This window comes from Ursus maritimus (genome assembly GCF_017311325.1).
Source record: "Ursus maritimus isolate PB19 chromosome X unlocalized genomic scaffold, ASM1731132v1 scaffold_X1, whole genome shotgun sequence".
NCBI lineage: Eukaryota > Metazoa > Chordata > Mammalia > Carnivora > Ursidae > Ursus > Ursus maritimus.
Window position 1 is genome coordinate 119,503,313 of NW_024423319.1, and position 24,171 is coordinate 119,527,483.

The following is a 24,171-nucleotide window of genomic DNA, read 5'->3' on the forward strand; positions in this document are numbered from 1 at the left end:
CTGGTTCAGCAGATGAATGAGTGGGTAAAGGAGTTGAGAGAGTAAGCACAGAGTTAATTAAACATTGTTGAATTAGCGGAATTAAGCGCAAAACAACAAAATGAGACGTCCGCGGTTGGATTCTTAACTATGTGTTTCAGGTCGAGGGGGTTATGAGGGGAAGTAGCATGAGAAACCCGTATGAACATTGCACATGGTGTAACGAAGGCCATCGAGACCTGGTGCAAAATTTCCTGAAAGACTAGGAGCATGACATAAACCTTCGCAGTGACCCGTACTTAACTGAGTTTGTACTTGCTGCTGGTTGTGATTGCGTTCACAAGTAGCTTTAATTGTCATCTTATTGTAATGGCATTCCATTGGACACAGGAAACTCAGTTTCTGTCTTTCGGGGGTGAGGGAAGGACAAAATTAAAGATTCCAATGAGATCGTGTGAGTTCTGAGTCTGGGTTAAATGTCAGATGGGTTCTATGTAAACAGGGCTTCCCACCCATAACTCCTATATGTCAGCTTCTGGAAAGTTATGAATATTGTGACTCGTTAATTTTGAGCAGACCTACCACACAAAGCCAAGTTGAATGGGTTTGTTCAGGGATGCGCTAATGTCTCAGAGGCGCTTTTCTGTTGACAAAGCTGGTGTGATTTGGTCTGGCAAGGGAGACAGGAAGCATGAACGTCCTCATGAGTTTCAGTTCCCCAGTCCTTTCAAGAGCGCCCCATGCCTTCCTTGAGCTTGACATGTCAGACAACCAAACCACACAGATAAGATATTAAGCTGTCAAGGTTACAGACTGCTTCTGTCTGGAAAGGATTAGTGCTGACACTCTTGCTGATTTGTCCAGCTAAGGACTTGCTTCATTTTTAGGTCATCTTTTAGAACCTACTACAATCACTCACCTCTCAGACAAACAGATTTAATTTCTCGGAAATCATACGCTGACAAGTGTGTATCTACCTATGCCATTTTTATACACTGCTGGTAGAAACAATCTTATTAACGCACAGCACATAGAAGCTATTGAAAAGCAGCTCTGTGAAATTTAACATAGGAGCAAATAGAAAAATCCAATTCCTCCCATGACATGTACAACATTTTATAGCCCAGGGAAGAAGGACACCAGGCCACCCAGCTTAGGAATACGATTGACACGGTTCTCCAGCACTACCAATTACATGATTTCTTAGGAATTGTGTGTTGTTCAGAAAATGTGTAGAAAAAATACATACGAAGATAAGGATCAATGCTAGACTTGCATAAGCTTTTAAATGTAGCATGAAGTGATGGAAATCCTAATCTCCATTCAACTTGAAGCACGTCAAGGAGGAGTTCTTTAACCTGGGGGCTCAGCGGTGTCAAAAGCATGCTGTGCAGATTGAATTCTGGCTTTCACTCAGGAGATGGGGTCTGGCTGTTTAAACTGCTGTGACTGGTGATTCCAGGCTATGCAAAATCCCATCTAGTGAAAGCTTGAGATCCTGGGGTACAAGATGGTTCTCCTTAATTCAGCCTCCAAGATCTGACTAACGGCTGGGATAGGTTTCTTGAGTTATTTTGATTACTGAGGGTCAGTATTGGAGAAAGAGGAGTGGTTGATTGGATGGTCTGCCAAAGGACACAGATGCCTATGATCAAGGTATAATTTTTAAAATGTGCGTGTGTGTGTGTGTGTGTGTGTGTGTGTGTGTGTGTGTGTTTACACTTTCTGGGTTGGGAATGACACATAGAGATAGTCTTTTCTAGCTATTGTTGAATTTTTGAGTGCTCTAATTACATATAAATGTTTTCTTTTTCCCACCGGAAGGGCTGACTCGGCAGGTACATCTTTGATTGGGCCATCTGCTTCTTCAATAAATACACTTCCTACTGAGGGGCAGTTCTTAAATATCTTCAGGAAAATGTTCATGTTCGGATGTCAGCTTCCTCGCTTGAGGAAAGGGCACCCACCCCTCCTTACTTCCCTGCCTTGGCCAAACACCAACATCAGTTTTCCCTCGTTGGACTTGTCATAAACATGACTTCGACTGATTGTGGAATTAATGTATGAATCTAGGCAGGAAACGCAGGTACTACTGAAAGCTCATAATTATTCAGGACTGTCATGGAGTGTCCCACAACTGCAAAAGAAGTAGGCTATACTCATTTCCTGTTGTCATTGCAAGGAATCTTCTGCTTTGGTGTTGTAAGAAGGGTTTATTTAGTACAAAGGAGGGAGGGACGATTTCGGGGCATGAACTTGTTTCTTGTGTTTTGTAATTAAAAACCAAGATGAAGTGAGGATGACAGGGTTCATCACACAACCACCTGAATGAATGTAAGACCTCCGGGGTGAGTCCGGCATCCCTGTCCCCCTTACTGTAGGGTTCCTGAGGCTGTGGTGAAGCCACCTGTTGATCGTACCTATTGGATCTAACTTTACAAAGCCCAGAAGATTCTGTGACAAGTCATGCCATCCAGTCACTACAGATTTCAGACCTGAAGCATTTGCTATAAATCTCCACTCTTCCTTATTTAAATAAGCCCATTGAAAGCCACTTTATGATTTTCCATCCTCTTTTGCCCATAGGTCTATGTCCATAATAGCTTTTTGATGATGCCCCATGAAGAACATTTGTGATTTTAAGATTTCAAATACTTTAAAGATGACTTTATGTATTTTTAAAAATTTTTTCCTTTTTTTTTTTAAATATTTATTTATTTTAGAGAGACAAGGAGCAGGGGGACAGGCAGAGGGAGAGAATCTTAAAGCAGATTCCCCACAACTGGGCTCGATCCCATGACCCACGAGGTCATGACCTGAGCTGAAACCAACCACTGAGCCACCCAGGCACCCCTATTTTATGAATTTTTAAAGTTTAACTTGGTTATTAAAAATGCAGAAAAATTATGAGTACAAAGGACTTCCATATACCATTTATCTAAATCAGGGTAAAGCAAACTTTCTATGAAAGACGAGTAAATATTTTTTGGTTTCTTGGACCTAAGGTCTGTCCCAACTAGTAACTCAACTATCATAGCACAGAAGTGGCCACAGATAGTAGATACATGAATGGGCATGGCTGTGTTCCAACAAATTTTCTTTACCAAAACATGGTGTGCCAGATTTGGTCCCTGTTTTCTAGTTGCTAACCCCAGCCTAGATTTACCGATTGTTAACATTTTTGTGTGTGCCGTATTTGCCTAACCACATTCTCTCTTTGTGTACATAGAAGAAAATTGGATGTATGCATGCCCTTGTAATTGTTTTTTAGTTTCCAACCATTTAGGGATAAGTTGCAGGCATCGTGTCTCTTTTACCCCCAAATGCTTTAGCGTGCATCTCTTACATGACTACTGTGGAATTACCAAATTCAGGGACATTAACACTGATGTGCCGCTTTTATTCCGTAGTCTACATTTAATGGTTCCCCATTGTGCCAGTAATGTCCGTGTTCTTCCTAACCCTGTTTCGTCTGATTCGGGATCCCGCCCACCATCATGCTGTGTATTTGATGGCTGCGTATCTTTCGTCCCCTTGAGGCTGGAAGCATTCCTCATTCTTGGTTGTTCACAACGTTGGTATTTTGTAAGACTAGAGGCTTGTTGCTTTGTAGAAGGAGCCTCACTCAGGATTTGTTGGCCATTTCCTTGTGGTTCAGTTTAGCTTCGGCCTTTTGGGCAGGATTCCTGCCTTAGGGATTTGGTGCTTCTCCCCATTCCTGGAGATGTGACTTTATCATGTAGTATTCTTTCTCTGGTTTCTCCACTGTAAAGTTGTGACTTTCCCTTTGTGATTAATTCCTTTTTATTTGAGAAATAACTGTGAGAATATTATTTGAAACTGCAGGGGTATGCTAAAATTCCGTAGAAGATCGGGCAGCCAATCTGGATGCTAAGAAAGCATGTGTGGTCTTCAGTGACCTGTGTCAGGAGACTTCGTGATATGCACAAGGACATAGTTTAGGTGAGGAAGAACTACAGTGAGAAAGTGGTTTTCTGCTAATAACTACCTGGATTAATCACGTTTTCCCACTTCAGTTGTTTTCTCTTTGTTTCTGAACACCTTCACTGAAATTAAAAGAGCTCCTGAAGTCAGAGTTCCCTTTATTGTGAGAAATCGTTGTGATAAAAGGAGGCCCAGATTTGTAGATAAACATCATGGTGGGAAAGGAATTATCCTTTGATCGTTTCAGAGAAAGTTGATTTGTGATATGAGATGTCTAAGGCGTAACGTTGTTGTGCTGGGTTGCCATGCTAATCCTGTGTGGTTTAGGCTCTGAGGATTGTTCAACTGTACTTCCATAGGACGTCTGCCAAAAGATTTCATTATTTTGGCAAGACACAGCGCGCTTTTCGACACACAGGATTGTAACAATTTCTATACCAATTTAGAGCTGGAGGGAGTCCATGAATACTTCTAAAGGCAGTAGGGTGTACATAGTTTAGGAAATATATTGGGAAAAAAATCCCCTTCCATCTAAAAACCAGATCTATACTTTCCCAAAGAAATTGCTGCCATTAATTTAGAAAACAGAAATGGTCTTTGGAAACTTCTGTTGATAGCATTATTGTATGCTATGAATATATATCTATATGAAATGAGAAGAAGGATTTTTTTTTGTGTGTTGTGTGTGTGTGTGTGAAACTCAAAGCTTATTCCTATATCCAGGCAACAATGAAGACAAAAATTAAATATAAGCCATTATTTGCTTTCCTATTATTCAACAGATTGTTTTTTTTTGTGAAAGTATACCATACGTCCTACAAAATGTACAGTGCTGTAGTAGTCTCCGATTTTTCCTTCTGATCCCACCCCCTAGACACATACAAGAATAATGCCACCCCAACCAAACATAGCTGTTGGAATTTTGGCAAAAAGAAAAATGGTACTTTTAAAACAATTATTGGAACATGCTTGAGAGACTGGAAATAAAAGAAATTTTGTTTTCTTCTTCTGTTAAAAGAAAAAAGGTAGGTATCAGGGAAATATGAAAGAACTAAAATAAATTCTTTTTATTGGTCCTCTAGAAATGGAAGGGAACCAGATTCACTGAGTGTCTGCTTTTGTGTAGGTATTTTAAAAGGTTGTCTTTATAAAATTTATTTCAAAATGATCCTCTTTGGCAAATATTATTCCATTCTTTTATGTGTCGGAAACTGACGGTTCAGAGAGGTTAAAATACAGCTTGAGTGGGGAAAAACCATTTAGCAGGTGGAATTGTCCTCCAGGTTGATCCAACTCCAAGGATCCATGGTCTGTGTCTTATCCTCAGAGCTGGCAGGAATCATTCACGTCCATGCCCTCGCCTGTCTTGTCCATCGACTGAAGACCTCTCGAGCTCAGCCACCAGAACTACACTTGGGAGGGGACACGCATCTGATCACCTTCTCACCGTATGGGAAAACTCTCACCGGAATAGCCATGCTTCTCCTGACCCTTGTCTTGCATCTTCACATCTACATTCTTACATGCTTTAGGCTGAACACGGAAATTGAATGGCCCGTGTCCAATTATAGATGGGGCTGTGGACCAAAATCCTGCTCACCAGCCATTGCCTCTATGAAGATGTTTTAATTCCTGAGTCTGGAGGGTGTACGGTTGGGATAGATGCCATCAGAGATTCCTTGCCTCCCTAAAATTCTATGTTTCCATGTTGTAGCCTCTGCAATATTCTCTGGGACCTCGATCAATTGATTATTTCCTATTTCTCTTCCATTTTCAGTCAGACCCCCTCCACCTGATCCCTTCCTTCTCTTCACCAACATGTTCCAACATTTGTGTCTCCCCGAGTTCCAGTGTCCTGTGCACAAATAGAAAAAGGGGAAACAGAAGCATTTTTGCTGAGCCGTGAGATCTCCTCAGTGTTGCCATTCTAGCTCTTGAATATCCCAACTCCCCAAGTGCTTGGCGCTCTAATCCTCATACTTTGTTTCCTTCTTCACACGTAGCCTGGGTTTTACTTATAAACAAACATGATTTATTGTTTTTAACTTTTCTAGATGGTATAGAACTTGGAGGCAGTTTTTGTGTAGTTCATAGATTTAGCAGACCCATTACCTAGCACGACGCTGTGGTAATTGAATTCTGCAAATATTTATAAAAGGAACGAATGAATGAAAGAGCAGAGGAGTTCATAAATGCTCATCGTTTCTTCAGCCTTTCTCCAGAACCCCATGTCCACAATTCCAGTGGCTCTTTGGGCGTCCCTTCACGTATGTCCACTAGATGCCTTGAGCTCATCATGTTAGAGTCTCAGTTGTGCAGCTTTCCCTATGTTTGTTTCTTCCCCGTGCTCCGTCTTAGGGACACCACGGGTTCCTTTCAGATGGAGGTTGGAAATTTTGGTGTGTTTTCCTGTTCTTATTTCTCCTGATTCCTGCCTTTCACAGCAAACCAGTAACTGTGTCCATGAACTTGCAGCCCCACATTGCCTTTCCTAGGCTCATGTTCCTTTTCCTGTTATCCGGTGTCCTCTGCCATCCAGATGGCATACCTACACTTTAAATGGCAGATGGGAGCGTTGGAAGACATTGTAGAAACTTCTGCTCTGATTTCATTTGCTGTAATACCTCACCTCTGTAATCCAACTCTTATTCCAACTCTTTTAGGGCTCCTGGAGCCAATTCCAATGTGGGGGGATCCCCCTCCCTCACCACCAAGCCATTCCCAGACACCAGCAGCGTGTCTGAGAATTCAGCTCAATTCTGACCCTTAATCTATAGAGAGAGAGCATCAGATCCCACGGAACCTTTAAGACTGTCCGCCTCGCTCCCAGCTTCACAGGCCAATGTCAAATCCAGACCAGGAAGGAAGTTCCCACGACTCCCTCCTGGGGTTCGATCAATTTCCTAGAGTAGCTCACAGAACGCAGGGAAACACTTTCATTAACCAGTTTATTAAAAGATAGGATACAGGGTATGAGTCAACAGGCAGGTGAAGAGATACACAGGACGGGGTCCCCAACAAAGGAGCTTCTGTCCTCGTGGAACTTGGGGCCCAGCTCTGTGGCACATGGAAGTGTTCTGGTTGCCCAAGCGTGAAAAATGTCAGGAAAGGATAAAAAGAACAGTCCCCTTGTGGGTTTTTCTTTAAAGTGTGTGTGTGTGTGTGTGTGTGTGTAGAGAGAGAGAGAGAGAGAGAGAGAGAGAGAGAAATCTCTATAAAGCGTATGTCTACTTTACATATATAATATATATACTATATATAAAGTATATATATGAGATATATATAAAGTAATATATATAGATATATAGAACCTATATGAGTGTGCATATATACATAGTATATATAATCTATATAAAGCATATATGTAGTATATACACTATGTTTATAGTCTATATAATGTGTATATATACTTTATATATAATCTGTGTATGTATGTGGTATATATGTATATTATAAAGTATATATGTATGTGTGTGTATAGTATATATAGTAATATATATTAATAAAGTAATCTGTACACCCAACATGGGACTTGGACTCAACGACCCCCAGATCAAAAATCGCAGGTACTTCCAACTGAGCCAGCCAGGTGTTCTGGTCCTGTTGTGTTTTTATGAAGACTTCATTACCTAGCCATGATTGACTAAGAATTAGCCAGCTCAGTCTCCAGCCCCTCTCCCCTCCCCAGCAGTTAGGGGGTGGGACTAAAAGTTCTGACCCTCTGATCACATGATTGGTCCTCCTGTCAATCAGCCCCTGCCCTTTGGTGGGGGTGGAGGTGGGTCCTAACGTCACCTTTCTTGATAATAAGACACCCATTGCACCTTTATGGCTCTGAAGCATTTTCAAGGAACGGTGGATGAAGATTAAATATATTTGAGAAATGTATTTTGGTCATCAGAATGACCAAATATATATATTTTTTATAAATCATTATATTGCAGCAACACTCAAGTCATCTTAAACACAAAGTGAGGCAAGCACCTCACTGTTCTAGGACTCTCGGTGGCTCCTCATTGAATTCCAAGGGTTGTGTTTCTAGCCTTGTAGTTTACTGTGTCTTCTCTTTTCGCTATCCTGCATCATATATTACCCCCCCACATATATCCTCAAGCCCCAGATCTGCTCAAGGTGGTCAAGTCCCACTCCTCCTTCTACGTTAATTCATGAATCCTTGATTCTATGCAGTCCTCTCCAGATATCCCATATAGAAATACATATCACTTCTTCATTGTCTTAAGGCCCCTTATTTTCTCTTGGCTATTTTATGCTTCTTCACTTTAGACTTATATGCTTTCTCCCATGGAGATTATATACTGCTTTAGGGCACAATGACTGCCAATTTTCCCCCATCTTGGAGACTAGATGAATACATCACATGTAGGAAATGTAAATCCTTATTTGTTGATTTAGCAGATGTTAATTTGAACAGGTTGGAATGTATGGAATGCTGGTTGCTTTGTTTTAATGGGTTCTATTTATTTAATATAATGTAATTATGGGTTTTGTTTCCTTGATTATTGGACATGTGTGAAAATCTGAATTTTATAGGAACATTTTTATGCTTCAGAATTTATTGTAATTGCTATTTAGGTAATAGAATTTCCTTTGCTGGTAATGCAATAGAAGGTAATATAATTTCGTTTTATGGAAGCATTTGGTTAAATGTAAGGTATGGAATTTTGTCCTCATCTGTCCAGATGGTAGTTCACCAAAGCGATACCAATAATTTCCCTCTTTGTCAGTACTTTGGCTCCTAAGAGTTGGATCCCTTTGTCTGTGATATGAAATACTCAGTCTTACTGGTTATGATTTCATAAGTACCTTGAAATTTGTAACACCTGCCTAGGGCATTTTGGAGCTGAATGCTTTCCGAGATCATAGTAATTCACGAATCTTACAGATTTGCAAAGTACTTTTCAGTTTCCAAATCCCTTTCACTTACATCACCTCATTAAGCCTTTGCAGCTCGTGGCATAAACAGGGCAGCGTTCTGTAATGGAAAGAACATTCCTTTGAGTGTGCCAGAGCATGGGTCCAACTTCCCATTCCTGAAGTCTCGACCATAGTCACTTGCTTTGTTTAGTCAACCTCTCTACACTGAGTTTCCTCTCTCTAAAATATAAGAATAATAGTACCTAATGTTACGTACCTCCATGGATCTGTTATTATGGGGCTCCATTGAACAAATAATTTTCAAAGTGTTTTATAAATCCATAAAAGTTCTGGCACTCTTTGGTGTTCAGTAAATTTTTTTTACAAGTTAGTATGAATGATTGTATTCTCATATTTGAATTAGCAAATGGAGGCTGAATAATTATGCAATTTTTTTTTTAACAGTTGTAGGTTAGACATGTAGCAGAGGTAGGGCTCAAACCCAGGCTTTCTGTGCCTCCATTCTGCACCAGCTGCATTGCCACAGTGCATGGGATGTTCCTGAGAGTCTGTCCTGTCTTTTGCACGCTCGCTCCTATATGCTTTCGAAGGATTATGGACGGTTGGCAGATATAGGCACTCCCAAAGATGAGTTTATAGTCAATTGGAGATAGTGTATCTTCAGTACAACTCATAGCCTCTGCGAATAACTCAAAAATAAAATGTGAACATTCTTGGGGAAAAGCTGCATGGAATTGCAGAGGAATCAGCACATGCTGTGTGGATAGCAGTGGTGAAAACAGGCTCTCTTTAAGGAAGCAATTCAGTAACCCAGTGGAAGTCAAGGGATCTTGAGTTTGGGGAGCAGAAAAGAGACCAGCTTCACAGAAAGTCATTCATGAGAGGTGGAAGAAGCTGTTTAGGCAGGATTTGCTGGTTGACCAGATGTTTTGAATGTAAACCATATACTTTGGGCTTAATTTGATAATTATTGTCTAATTTTATCAGAGAACTCACATTATCAAAACCATGTCTTACAAGGATGAATGTGACCAAAACATGTAGAATTGTGGCATAATTAGAGGTGACAGTTTTCACTTAGCCTTTACTCCTCTCTCCCGGGCAAGTTGTTTCTCAGGATCGACTCTGTTATTATGACTAATCCACTGCATTTCTGTTGCCTTTTTTTTTTTTTAAAGCAATTTCTCAGCCTCAGCACTATGAACATTTGGAGCCAGATAATTTTTTATCACGTTGGAGGGCTAGCCTGTATGCACTGTATGATGTTTAAGCCACGTCCCTGGCCTGTGCCTGCTAGAATCCAGTATGTTTCTCCTCATTGCTGCAAACAAAACCATCTCCAGACATCACCCCATGTTCCCCGAGAGGGCAAACTCACTCCCACTTCAAAAGCACTTACTTAGAGCAATTTAAGTAATGTATCTAATATCTTCTGTTATAAATAAATTGCAGTGAAATTACGTACAGAGCATTGCACAGTATATTTAGAAGTCGGAAAGATTCGCCTAAAGTCAGTGTCGCTGGCTTCTCTGTAAAGTTTGGAGTGCTGGGTGGTTCTGGACAAGAACCGGAAGGCAGTGAAGACCAGTTGTCTTCTGGTCATTGGCTGAGCTCTCCAGCTCCCTGTGCTTCCTGCCACTCCCATTATTCCTAACTTGCCCTCCTTCGCTCTTACTCAGTATCTGCTTGGTCCCTGGAGAAATACTTCCACGCTTGAATACGAGTGTGCCAACTCCAGGAACTGCTTATAAAAACATTTAAACTTGTCGATACATTTATTTAACAGAAGTTCATTGAGCTGCTACTCACATTAAGAATGTTGTAGTAAATGTGGCAAAGTTCCAGTGCTCGTGTGCCCCACATTTTAGTAGAATAGTTTATGTACATGTTTCATAGTACTGTGTATTTTTAAGTAGAAATGGAATACAGATGTGTAAGCTAAGGAAGTGATATTGCAAATGTATCTTTCTAGAGTAAGTGAAAAATAACTGGTGTCTACATTCCTAATGATGATCTGTGTTAGCTCTGTCAGCCAATTTTTACAGATTTTCCCTGAAATTTTAAGTTTTGCTTTGTTTGGCTTGAGGCAGTAACATGGGAAGAGAGAATTTCAAATTGTTGGTCATTCTAAAGTGTGAAAGCTTAAAACACTTGCTAAAATAGTAAATTCAGTTACTGTTTTTTTGTGGTTTTTTGTTTTTGTTTTTTGGTACTTTGATCAGGGCACTTACAGTTGTGATATGCAATAGATTTCAAAGCAATTGTCTGCTTGTAGTATTATTTTTCTTATGGAAATGAGATTTGAACCTGCCCTCTTTTGACAACCCCCCCCCTTTTTTTAATCTGGAGAAACAGGACTTTTTTTTGTTTTAAGTATGAGAGAAATGGTTGGGTTTTTTCCCCCCCTTTGGCTTTTATTACAATCATTTTACCTGGCTAAGAGCACTATAAAGAAATCGAGCTTTGACAAATGGATCCTGCAAAGATTTACTGAGATTTCCATATCCAGGCTTTTCTTTTCAGATAGTTTTCACAGAGGATTATTAAAAGAAAATGTTGGTGGTCATTAATAACATTTTGTGATGTATCTTTAGACACCGATGAGTACTGGTTATTGGAAATGAGGCAAGCATGCAATTTAAATCGAACTTTAAATGAATTGCGTATACTGATGCCGGACTTGGCAGATAGCAATGCTGGATTAACAAGAAGACAAGTAGGTTACGTATTGCTTCCATTAGCATTTCACAAGCGTGCCTCCTTTTGTAAATGGTATTTGGTTTATATAAGGTATTTGTTCCACAGTCTGTCAAGAACAGAATTAGGTGGAATTGTGGAGCTCTCCAAGGATTGAAACTCTTTAATGCACCAGTGTCTATGGTTCTGACAATACAACTGAGCACGCGCGTAGTTAGCCCGTGTTCCCAATTTACATTCGCAGCAATGGTCCAAAGGAAGATTGACGTAATTATGTGGAGACATTGTTAGCCACATTGCAGGGAGCAGTTTCATAGGGAAGGAATGTTTGTTGGATGTTTCCTGAATAAAATGATAAAGACTTAATTTGTAAATAGCTGAACTGTGTTCCTGAAAAATCCCCAGATCTTACGGAGGGGCCCTTCCTCATCATAGGACACGTCTCCTACCGAACAAAATCTCAAGGTATTCTGAAGAGTGCTGTTTATTCGCTTCAAGTGGTCTTAAGAAGGAATTAGGTCTAGCTATACTTATTAAGTGACCATTAAACTTTTTTGGCTAGGAGCCAATGTCTTAAAACAAATACAGAGAGGTCTGAGGATAAGGAATCAGACATACCTTTAGGAAACAAAACTAACTCTTGAAAGAACTCATAAAACACATAAGGGAGACGAGGTTTTTTTTTTTAAAGATTTTATTTATTTATTTGAGAGTGAGAACACGTGCATGCGTGCCTGTGTACACGCACGAGCAGGAGTGAGGGGTCAGAGGGAGAGGGAGAAACAGACTCCCCGCTGAGCAGGGCCCCATGCAGGGCTCATTCCCAGGACCCCGAAATCATAACCTGAGCCAAAGGCAGATGCTTAACCAACTGAGCCACCCAGGCGCCCCAGGAGACAAGTTTTTAAGTGACTCCATTGCTGTTAGAAAAATGGTATTCTTTTACGATTGTGATATTGGCCAAAAACTGTGCATTTGCTTTAACATGCTTGGGAGAGGTGGACACCAGGAAACTTGGGACAAGCTTGTGTAGGTCTTGGAAAAATTTTGTGGAAGAGCTCAAGTTTTTAAAATTAAAATAACTAAACAATGAATTGTTCATATGCAACATTAAAGAATATACAATCTAAAATATTCTTACAAGAAACAGATTGATTTTTTTTTTAAAGATTTTATTTATTTATTCGACAGAGATAGAGACAGCCAGCGAGAGAGGGAACACAAGCAGGGGGAGTGGGAGAGGAAGAAGCAGGCTCCTAGCGGAGGAGCCTGATGTGGGGCTCGATCCCACAACGCCGGGATCACGCCCTGAGCCGAAGGCAGACGCTTAATGACTGCGCCACCCAGGTGCCCTGAAACAGATTGATTCTTTATGAAAAATAAAACAAAGCGACAATATGGATCTTTTTTTTTTTTTTTTGGAGAGGGAGAGAGAGAATCTTAAGAAGGCTTCATATTCAGTGTGGAGCCTGACATGGGACTTGATCTCGCAACCGTGCGATTATGACCTGACCCGAAATCAGCAGTCACTCAACCGACTGAGGCACCTAGGGGCCACCTTTTTTTCCCCGTCAAATTGTACAGCAGCTCCTCCTGCTGCCCCAGCTTTGTTGAGATACGATGCACAACCTTGTATAACTGATGTGTTGATCTGATACACGTATATATTGGGAAATGTTTACCACAAGAAGGCAGGTCTTTTCAAAGTTCAGTAAGCATCAGAGTTTCTTAGAGAATTTGCTCACAGAGATTCCTGGGCTGCGATCCCAGAGGTTCAGACTCTAGGTCTAGGGGCAGGGCATGAGTTTGCACTTCTGGTAAATTGCAAGGTGGTGTTCATATTACCAGTCATCGATCCCTCTGTGAGCAGCACTGCTGTGACAGATGGCCAGTTGGCACATGGACAGTAGACTCTTAGAGTTTAAACCATGTTTTACAGCAATGTACATACACATATAGATAAAATAATAATGACCTGAGGGGAGCCAGGGGTAAGCTGGCTTTAGAGAACTGACATTTAACTCTATGGGACTCTTCGTTTTTGCTAATTAAAACTTGCATTAAAACATAACATGGAGGGGCGCCTGGGTAGCGCAGCCGTTAAGCATCTGCCTTCGGCTCAGGGCGTGATCCCGACGTTCTGGGATCGAGTCCCACATCGGGCTCCTCCGCTGGGAGTCTGCTTCTTCCTCTCCCACTCCCCTGCTCTGTTCCCTCTCTCGCTGGCTGTCTCTCTGTCACATAAATAAATAAAATCTTAAAAAAATAAAATAAAATAAAACATAACATTGAGAATCAAATCTCTATTCTTATTAATGTAACATTTTAATTTCAACCATGAGGACTGGCTGTGATCTCTTATTTATTACTACATGTTGTATATAGTATATATAATATTATATATGATATAAGGAACTGTATTTTAGGTAGTATATATAGTGCTGTGGTATACATATATGTACATATATATATGTATATAGTTCCATGGTGTAGTGGTAACATATAATGTATGTACTATGTATATTTTATATATTATTTTATATATATTATGCATTATATATATTATATATATTTATATTTATGTATTATATATATTTATGTGTTCATATATTCATATATTGTATATATTATACTAATTTTATATATTATTCTATTTTATATATTATACTAATACTATATATAGTACTACATAGTAATAAACTATTATACATGTATCCTTTATTCAACAGTATCTTATATTATTACATATATACACATATATGCATTTAATATATATAATATATACTATACGTTATTACTATTAACATTATTATTATTGTTGTTTGAATAACGGAGCCTAGTTATTATCTTTGATTTGTTAATATATGTGATAATACATTTTAAACATATACTCAGATTTTATTCTCTATTCTGAAACTCTCATGTCAGTTTATTCAATATATTTAGGTTGATTCAATATATTCTAATATTTATTTGGTAAATATGTTAAGGTGCATTCAAAATATTTTAATAGAGTAATTAAACTGGATGCATGTTAATGCTGTTAGATCCATTGAGCTAAACACATTAGTTAACAACTATATGTTATATATAGATATTTAATACAATGCCCCTTCACCCAGTCACCTGCAGGAGACTGTATAGACAATAGTCCTATGTTGCCAGTTGTAAAAGCAACTTCATATTAAAGTTTATGAAAAAACAAAATTCATCTGTGACAACAACTTTCGAAAACATTTTTTTTTTTTAGAGATTTTATTTTTAAGTAATCTCTACACCCAACAGGGGGCTTGAACTCACAACCCCGAGATTCAGAGTTGTGTGCTCCACCAATCCAGCCAGCCAGGTGCCCCTAGAAAAGATTTCTTACCGAATACAAATATTTCTGTCTAAACAGTTGTGCCCGATGGTGAATATCACCACTTCTCCTACATGTCCCCTCCGGACTGTGCAGCTTTTCTTTCTCGGTTGTGTTGCAATAGACATTTTTTGTTTCTGTTCGGTCGTGCTGCCTCGCTCAGATGCCCGTGATACACCATTCCAGTGATGCACTGAGTAGCTCGGTGCCCTTCACGAATTAGCAGAAGTAGGTGTGGACAAGTAGGGAGCGCAGGTGATTTTCCTTTGGCCCTGTTTCTTACCCATTTCTTTCTTTCCTTTTACTGTTAATCCCCCCAGTGTCTGGAACCCTGCAAGGAGTCCTGGGACCCGCGGAAGCAGCAGTGCCAGAGTTTCTGTGAGGTAAGGCCGCCCCACTGTGCACCCGGAGGTACCCAGGACGCGGCGTCAGTCTGACAGTGCTCTGCTCGCATCGTTGGCGTAAAGGGCCCCTGCATTCTGCAGGTTGGGGAGTTCAGTTTACTGCAGGAAGGGGTGTGTGTGTGTATTGTGAATTCATGTAAAAAGGGAACACATTTTGAGCTTTCTTAAAGCCTGGCTACCCACTGCTTCCATTATTGGAATAAATATTATTACATATGCTTAGAGACGAGAACCTTTTTCAAGGTAGAAACTACTGCTGTCCTCCTACTTTCCATCAGGCTATTGTACGAGTAATTGTCACCATGTATTGATGTTCTCATGCTGTGGGAAGAAGCCAGCCATTTTATTAGTAGTGGGGTTCTTGACGTTTTCATCTCATCGTTCACCCTTTGAGCTCCCCCTATCCTGGACAGGAGACTTGCCCATTTTTAACTGTGTGGGAGGCTGTTACTTGGCCGGTGCTTTCAGGTAGAGAATAAAGGGTGTTACTGTCCTGGACACCCACTGTCTAAAACCCTCAGTCGTGCTGCAGAGGGGACGAGCGGCTTTGCTGGACTGTCTCCTCCAGAGCAAGTCGGGGGTCCAGGCTCCGACCCAGCCTGGGATCTGCTCGGAGGCAGCCAGGACGATGTGGAGGGCCAGCTGGGAACAGCGGTTGAAAAGTCTGCTGTATCAATCAAAGCAGTTCCGTAGAGGGTCGTGGGGAGCCGACCAGGAGGGAGGCCTTGTGGCACGGGACTGAAGTGATGGTACCGGGCTTCTCTGAAGGGAACTGGAGGCTGACAGGGAACCCTCCCAAGCTCCTGCAGACAGACCGACTGATCCAGACTTCCCCTGCACGGGATGCTCCTGGGATCCTGCGGCCTGTGTTTCACCGTGGAAGGCATGCAGATTCTATTCCGAGGATCTGAATATGGAATTGGGATAATAATAGCTCCACCAGTTTTATGATGCCCAAAGTATCTCCACGGTCTGAATATCATTGACTTCCCGTAGGCACGGAGATAAGCAGAGGCATGTAGTAAGTCCGTAAGAGTTATGTTTGGAAGGCATGGAGCTCTGGGAAGTCGGAACTCATTAAGCGTCTCCCCCAGTCTAGGTAGAAAGAGCCAGCCTAAAACAAAGCCCTGAGCCTCGCACCTTTCCCTGCGTCCGAGCGCTGCTGTGTGGCCGGACTTCTTGGACAGTGAGGAGGGGTCAGAGTGTTACTGGGTTCTTGTAGGAAAGTGTTCAGTATGGTTTCAGAAGAGAGGATGGAGAAGTGTTTCTCAACACGAACAGGATCGATAGGTGATTTTCCTAATCTCACTTTTATTTTGCTTTGAAAGTTCTATTCAGCATTTTGTGGCGTGCTGCTGGAATATGGGTGATTCGCAAACTCTCACGTAATGGTGTCTGTGTTGCCGGAAGCGCTCCGGACCTGAGGATTACTGTCACTGAAGTGTTTGGAAGCGTTTTGTAATCGTGAACATTAAAATGCCTCAGATAATGCACAGGACTGGCAGAAAGTCAAAGTTACTTAGCCCGATTGCTCTGCAAGGACACTCACAGCTAAGCTATGATTGAGTGTTAACTGCCCATAGAAGAAGAACCTTCCTACGTCTTTGTACCCAGCCCTTTGGGGTGGGGGTGGTACAGAGGAGCGTCAGTTATGGTTTCTGTCCACCCTCAAGGGAGCTGACATATTATCCATGCAGTTTCCTCAGAACATTTTGGCTGCTTCAGGGATTCCATCCGAACTTTTCCTGAAAGCGTGTGCTGACCTGGCATTAAATTTAATGTATCTTTATATTAGTTATCTCTTACTGCATAACAAATGACCCCCAAGCCTAGTGGCTTAAAACAACACACATTTATTATCTCCCAGTTTCTGTGGGTCAGGAGTTTGGACATGATTTAAATGCACGCTTTGCTTCAGGGTCCCACGATGCTGTAATCAGGGTGCGGGCTGGCCGGGTTTCTCGTCTGGGGGCTCAGCTGCTTCTGCGGACAGTCTGCCTCCAAGCTCATTGCAGTTGTTGGCAGAATTCATTTCCTGAAGGTTATAGGACTGAGGTCCCGTTCTCTCGATGGGTGTTGGAAGTTGCCTGCAGTTCCTCACCACGTGGCCCCCCAGGACGGTCACGACATGGCCGTTTACTTTTCCAAGGCCAGCGAGAGAGTCTTGATCTGCAGCCTGCTGAGACCAAGTCTCTGTAACACAACATATTATCAGGCATGACACCTCTTCCGCTTTGCCATATTCTGGTTAGAAGCAAGTCACAGCCCCCGCCCAACACACACACACACACACACACACACACACACACACACGCGCCAAGAGAGGTGATGACATCAGGGGACGTTGTGACTCAGTGGGGCTCACTGTATGGTGTGTCTACTACAAAAAGCAAATAAAAAGAGGTGGTTCAGGCCTCTTGAGGTGTCGAACAGAGCAGGGTCATCAGAAAGACAACAAAGCCCTCCTACTCACATTTTGCATTCTATGCTGTACGCAAACCATACATCCATGTGAATGAAATTACGCTGTCATGGGATCTGGAGGAAGAAGACATACCCTGTTGTCTGCTTCATAAACACAGGGTCCCTTAATATCAGGGATGCTGGGCTGATGTTGTGACATCTGATCCCTGAGAAGGAAGACGTCATTGAAGGTCACCTGAAATCTCTCCCCCTGGAAATTCCAAGTGTGATAGCACACTTTTATAATAGCTCTTCTCTCCGAAACAACTGTGAGGTCTTGTGAACCAAATCCAGTTGATTAAAATGGGACTCGTCTACCAATTGTGATTCCTGCTCTGGTAGGAGAGATGAATTGAAACTGGAGAGGTGGGACAAATAGAGGCCAGTTCACGTGAACGCTTTGTGGGCAGACCTCAGCCCAGGGGTCCCACCGCTTGAGCCTCCCTGATCCACGTTAGTTCCTTTCAGCATTCACCTCGGTGTCTTGTTTCTTTCTATGTTGTGGTAATGTCTGCCTGTTACGTTGACATAGACTGAATCCTGAAAGACTGATCCCTGTGTCAGCATTTTGGAGGCTGATTGTTCATTGAGGCAGCCCTAACACAATCCTGTCCTTCCTCTCACTTATCCTGGGAGTGCCTCCAAGATCCCTGTTTCCGCGAACCGACGAAGCTTTCCCTTCGTAAACGCATAGAGCCAGAAGAACTGTAGAGTTTATTTTTCTCTGAGTGGAACAGCTAAACTCTTAGATAGGTTGGACCTAGTGTGTTGATTTGCAAGACAATCTGAGCTTTATTTGTCTTCTAAGACATGTTTGCCTCCTGTTTTTATAAGTAAAGCTGTGTAGGAACACGGCCACCCCAGTTTGCTTGCGTACCGTCGGAGGCTATGGCAGCAGAGCTGAGTACTTGTGATGGATCCTAAGGGCCGTGAAGCTGAGACTGCTTACTGCGTGGCCCTTTACAGAAGAAGCTTTCAAACTCCTGTCCTAAGAAAAAGAACAGTCATAATCCTGTCGCAAAACCTGCCTGACCCTTCAGAGTGTTGTTACTTCCTGATCTGTATGACCAGCACCTGTTTCTAAACAAAGCTTTATCATTCTTGGTATTTTAGTTATAAAATCTATTTTCCTCCGTGGAAGAGATTTTTGGAGGCATGTTCATAATCACCTACCTAGAATTGGTTTGTGGCTGCCTCACACATTGATCTCTTAAACGTCTCATTTGATTATTTATACAGTTCTTTATACGGTGCTTTTAAGCTGCTGTCAGAGTTAACGATGTTATTCCTTAAATGGAAAAGTTAAATGTGTTAGAGCAGGAATGTTGCAGGATTCCTTCAATGGATCATATGGGAGAATTTTTCCCGTGTCAGTTTTTGGAGCTTGTTGGGTCATGACAGATACAAAGACAGGTCATGCTTTAGTGTTTTAGTTTATTAAAGATTATCTCCATCTTATTATTTTTTAAAAACATGTAAAAACCATAGTAAATCATTTTTCTTCCTGATCACGAAATGCACATTCCTTCACGTTTAAATGTTCCCTTCTTCCAATTGCAGGCATCCAAATTATCAAGGAAAGTATTTTTCTTTCTTAATGGTATAAAATCGTTATGTCTATTATAATTGCTGTTGTCTTAGTTTTGATGAAACATGATACATGGTAGTTTGAGTCATCCATCACCTTGCTGGAGGACACACCTCTCATCTTGAATAATGACGTTTCTGATTTCACGACTTCCCCACCCTAGTAGGAACTCACTGGGACTTCCATATTGGCAATGTGAAGTGTCCGCTAGGGTCATGGAGAGGTGAGACCTCATCTGTGTCAGGGATCAATGAGACAGGCATCCAGGACTTACAGGAAAGCTGTTCTTGGACCAGCCTGGATTCTGATAGATCTAGTTCTTGTCATTGTGAACACAGGAAGAGGAAGGAGGTTTTCACTCGACTGCAAATAGGATTACTGATTCATTTCTTGTGCTTTTGCTTTTCAAAATGTTTTCCAAGCTTATTAAATTGCATTTTCACAACAATTCTTAGAAGAAGTTAAGCCTGAATTTTGCTCAGTAAACTTAATGGGCGAGAGGCCTGACACACAGGTGGAAATGGTTTTATCTGCCCAAGATTCCATGTTTAGTAGGTAGCTGAGGAAGATCGGGAACCCAGGTGATGGTGCATCTCTTTTCCGATGTGTGCTGCCCCAGGCACCCCCTCCTAACTCTGTTCGGTGTCCCAGTACACATCCCCCCAGCAGGAAATAAATCAGAGCCTGTTTCTAGCGTAAAGTTGTTGGCCAACCGTCTGTCCTTGAACACCCTTGAACAAGAAGGGTGTTTTGATTATGCAAAATCCTAGTTAATTAAGGGCACTTCAAGGAACTGAAGCAACAACAGGGCTCCTTACTACTTTGGGTGCCCTGGGCCGTGGAATGTTCCAGTACTACTGAAAACACACGCCAGAAACTAAAGCTGTTAGGATTTATCACGCTCCTACAGGGGCTTTCTTGTACTCAAAACTTGTTACCCTTCCAGTGCTCCAAAACCCAGTTCTGTATCCTACAATCTTGGCTGTGCAGTAAATGCATCCCTTAAGGAACGGAAGCAGCAGCTTCTCGTGTCTGGGACATCTGTAAAACAGTTAAATGTACGGAAAGAAGCTGATGAGTGCTGAACAAGAAAATGGTGTCATATGCCCAGGTGTGTGCATGTGCGGAGGGGAGCACGAGAATCAGCACAGGTGCATTGGAGGGCGTCAGGGTGGAATTTATAGAAGGTTTCTTCTGAAAGCTTCACTTTCCGCGCTGAAATCCCATGAGTGGCCAGGAGTGATCGTGAGAGCACATTTTCCAAAAATGCTAGTTTTTATTATTATAAATAGTAAACTTTTATTTTTATAAATGATGAACCTTTACCTTTCACTTTTGCGTAATGCGTACGTGTTCCTTATATTTCTGGATTGTGATCTTTGGGTGGTGGTGGAAAGTGTCGACTGTCCTGGTTTCTGTTTCAATTTAGGGGATAGTGGGAGTCATGGAATGGAAACATTCCAAGGAATGCTTATGAAGTTTTACAATTGTTGTGAGATTTCTTTTACCTGTCATTTTATAAAGGAAGTTATCCTCATTCTATCAAATTTTATAGCCCTGGAAAATGAGAAAATGAAGCATATTGAGTGACTTTTTAGGGTTGTTCACTAGTTTATTGGCTTGATGGGACATGTTCTCCATGGAATGCAGGCTTTTTCCCCTCAGTTTTTTGAAATAGACTGCATTTTCACTGAATTTTTATATGATGCTGGGGGAATATAGAATTCTATGAGAGTCGATTAGAGGACACTTGATGAGTTTGAAAATTGATAAGGAGCCAAGATTGGAGATCATTCTGAATGATTTAAAGACCTATCTTGTCAGAAAAGAGGGACAGAGCAGGTAGGAGTTAAGGGAATACGCTGGAAATTGTAAGAGCATCAAATTTAAGTAAAATATGAAAGATGCATGTACAGCACTTAACAAGTGACTGAACATGGGAAACATTGAGTAAATATTAGCCATTTTTACTCTGAAGAGGAGGGCAAGGTTCACACTTTTGAATTCTGTGATAGGTCAGTGAGTATAGACTTGAGAGGAATTTTGTCGTGAGGAGGTGACTGGAAACTGGTTGAAGGGTTTCCCTGGAGGTGCAGTCCTCAATCTACAATTCTGGGTCGTCGAATAGAAAGTACGGGAGAAAATGCAGACCAGATACAAACAACTGTTTGTGTACGTTCAAGTTCCTTCTCGAAGACCGTGTGTGTGGGAGAAGGGGGGAGAAGGGGCTGTGGCCAGGGGCTCGCAGTCTGAGGATGTGATTTTCACGTACCTTTCCTTTGAGAAAACTGGACTAATTCACGTGCTGGAGGACATGAGTCTTGTGAGGGGTGTGAAGTTGGAGATGCACTGGGTCAGAAGCCCAGCGTTCTGGAGTATGAAACCAGGGATGAATCATGCCTCAGGGCAGACGTGGAGACCCACTCACGTCTCCAGGATGGCCCGGACTCCACTGTGCACACAGATCACCTGGGCATCTCTTAGAACTGCACGATCTGATTCTGTGGGTGCGTGCTGTGCGCACCCAGAGCCTGCGTTTCCAGCAGGCGGCACAGAGGCCGAGGCACCAGGAGCTGCGAGAATGTGATCTCCCTCCACAATGTCGGGGTTCCCTTTCAAGCGCTCACTTAGACTTGCCTGCTCATTCTGTATCGTCTTTTGTGCTTTCTTCCGTGATATTCTGTAGAGAGAAAAGATGCAATTGCTGGTAATCACTCAAATTGCGGAATTTTAATTGTTGGTTTGTCTCCATCCTCACATGGAAGGTATTTCACTAGGTATAGAATTCTAGGTTAACATTTTTTTTTTTAATTAGTAGTTTAAAAATCTGTCTTCATTTTCTTCTGTCTTGTATGTTTTCAGAAAAATCTCTGACATTCTCATTTTCTTGTGTATAAAGTGTCTTTTTATTTCACTGTCTGCTTTGAAGATTTTCTTTCTATATCTGGTTTTAAGCAATATGATTATGGTAAATCTTGACTGGGTGGCCTTTATATTTCCTCTGCTTGGGGGTCATGAGATGCTTCTAATTGTAATTCTAATTGGGCTTAATAGTTTTAATCAAATTATTTACGTATCAGCCAATATTCATTCTCCCTCCCTCCCTTCCTTCCTTCCTTCCCCCCTCCCTCCCTGTCTTTCCTTCCTCCCTTCCTTCCTTCCTTCCTTCCTTCCTTCCTTCCTTCCTTCCTTCCTTCCTTCCTTCCTTCCTTCCTTCCTTCCTTCCTTCCTTCCTTCCTAGAGACCCTGTGCGAGCGGTGGGGATCAGGGGTAGAGAGAAAGGGAGAGAGACCATCTCAAGCAGCCTCCACACCCAGTGCAGAGCCCAACATGGGGCTTGATCTCATGACCCTGAGCCAAAATCAAGAGTTGGATACTTAACTGACTGAGCCACCTAAGTGCGCCTGCATATGAACTAATGTTTTTTTTTTTTTTTTTCTATCCCATTCTCTGTTTCCTGTCCTTCTGGGACTGTAATTGTACATGATAGACTTCGTATAATGACCTGGGTCACTGAGTCTCTGATCATGTTTTTTCTTCATTTTCCCCCCTCGCTGCTTTATTTTGCTCATTTTCATCACTGTGTCTTCAAGTTCCCTTCGAGTGATCTTTTTCTTTGTATAGTGTCTAACATTTTTAAGATGCCATCAGGCATAGTTTTCCTTTCTTCATTTTTATTTCTGGAAGTTCCATGCAGGTCTTCCTATGTCTTTCTCCCACATTCCTTGGCAGACAGAGTGTATTTATAATGACTTTTAAAATGTCCTTTTCTGCTAACTCCATCATCTCTATCATTTCTGGTTTTGTTTCTTTAGGTTTCTTTTTTTCTCTTTTTCCTTTTGGACTTGTGGCTGGTGTCTGAAGGGAGAGGATACGGTCTTGTGGGACTGAGCCCTTCCCTGTGGGATCTGCTGTCTGCAGGTAGAACGTGTCAGAATGGAGTTGAATTATAGGACATCCAGCTGGTGTGGGGACCCCCCCCCACCAGCATTGAAACTGGGGGTGTAGAACTTCTCAGTTTGTAAGAAGGTAAAGTGTGTATCTTTTCTAAAGTATGATTGTACCTCTTCCTCGGATGGGTGTGATGGTTTTGCAGAGTTTGCCAGTGTTTGCAAAATTCTTTGAGATGGACGCCTTTTAGCAACTTAAAAATATAAATCAAAGAGTAAACAACTACATTTTACAACTTCAGAATTTGTTCCTCTTTTTTTTTCTCTTTTTTTTTAAATTTAAGGAGGCTCCATGCCCAATGTGGGGCTTAAACTCACGACCCTGACATCAGGAGTCACATGTTCTACCAGCTAAACCAGTCAGGCATCCCTAGAATTTGTTCCTCTTTAAGACAGATTATTTATATGGGGATTTTAAGCAATCCATAATTAACCTATATTATTTCCCATTGTTTTTTGTAGAATTTCTAGAACTATGTTTAAAAATTCTGATACTCATATTAGTGGCTAACACTAATTTCAACTTTTTTATGTGCCAAAACCTGTACTAATTTTTCTACATACTTAATACTTAGGGTAACATTACACAATAATCATAATTATCCCCCTTTTATATATGAAGACACTGAGACTTACAGAATTAATTTTGCCTCCAAATCATATAGCTCCTACCAACTGATGTATTTGCTATTCCTTCCTTCTAGAATATTCCTCTGTCCTTCACATCACGTAACTCATTCTAAATTTTGATGGCTTATCTTTCTGAAGAGCTTTCTGTTTGTCTAACCTTTTTAAAGGGTTATTTACTATTACTTTTTTATTGAAGTATAGTTGACACGGTGTTACATTAGTTTCAGGAGTCTACCATAGTGATTCAGCTTCTGTGTACCT

At 41.4% G+C, this 24,171-nt stretch overlaps 1 protein-coding gene across 1 annotated transcript in view; it reads left to right on the forward strand.

Moving 5' to 3' along the window:
* ANOS1 (anosmin 1) overlaps positions 1-24,171 on the forward strand; it is a 205,638-nt gene that overhangs the window by 90,248 nt on the left and 91,219 nt on the right. Inside the window, exon 3 of the mRNA XM_040634628.1 lies at positions 15,196-15,258. Within this exon, the coding sequence (XP_040490562.1) occupies positions 15,196-15,258 (63 nt within the window). The remainder of the gene's footprint in view (positions 1-15,195; positions 15,259-24,171) is intronic.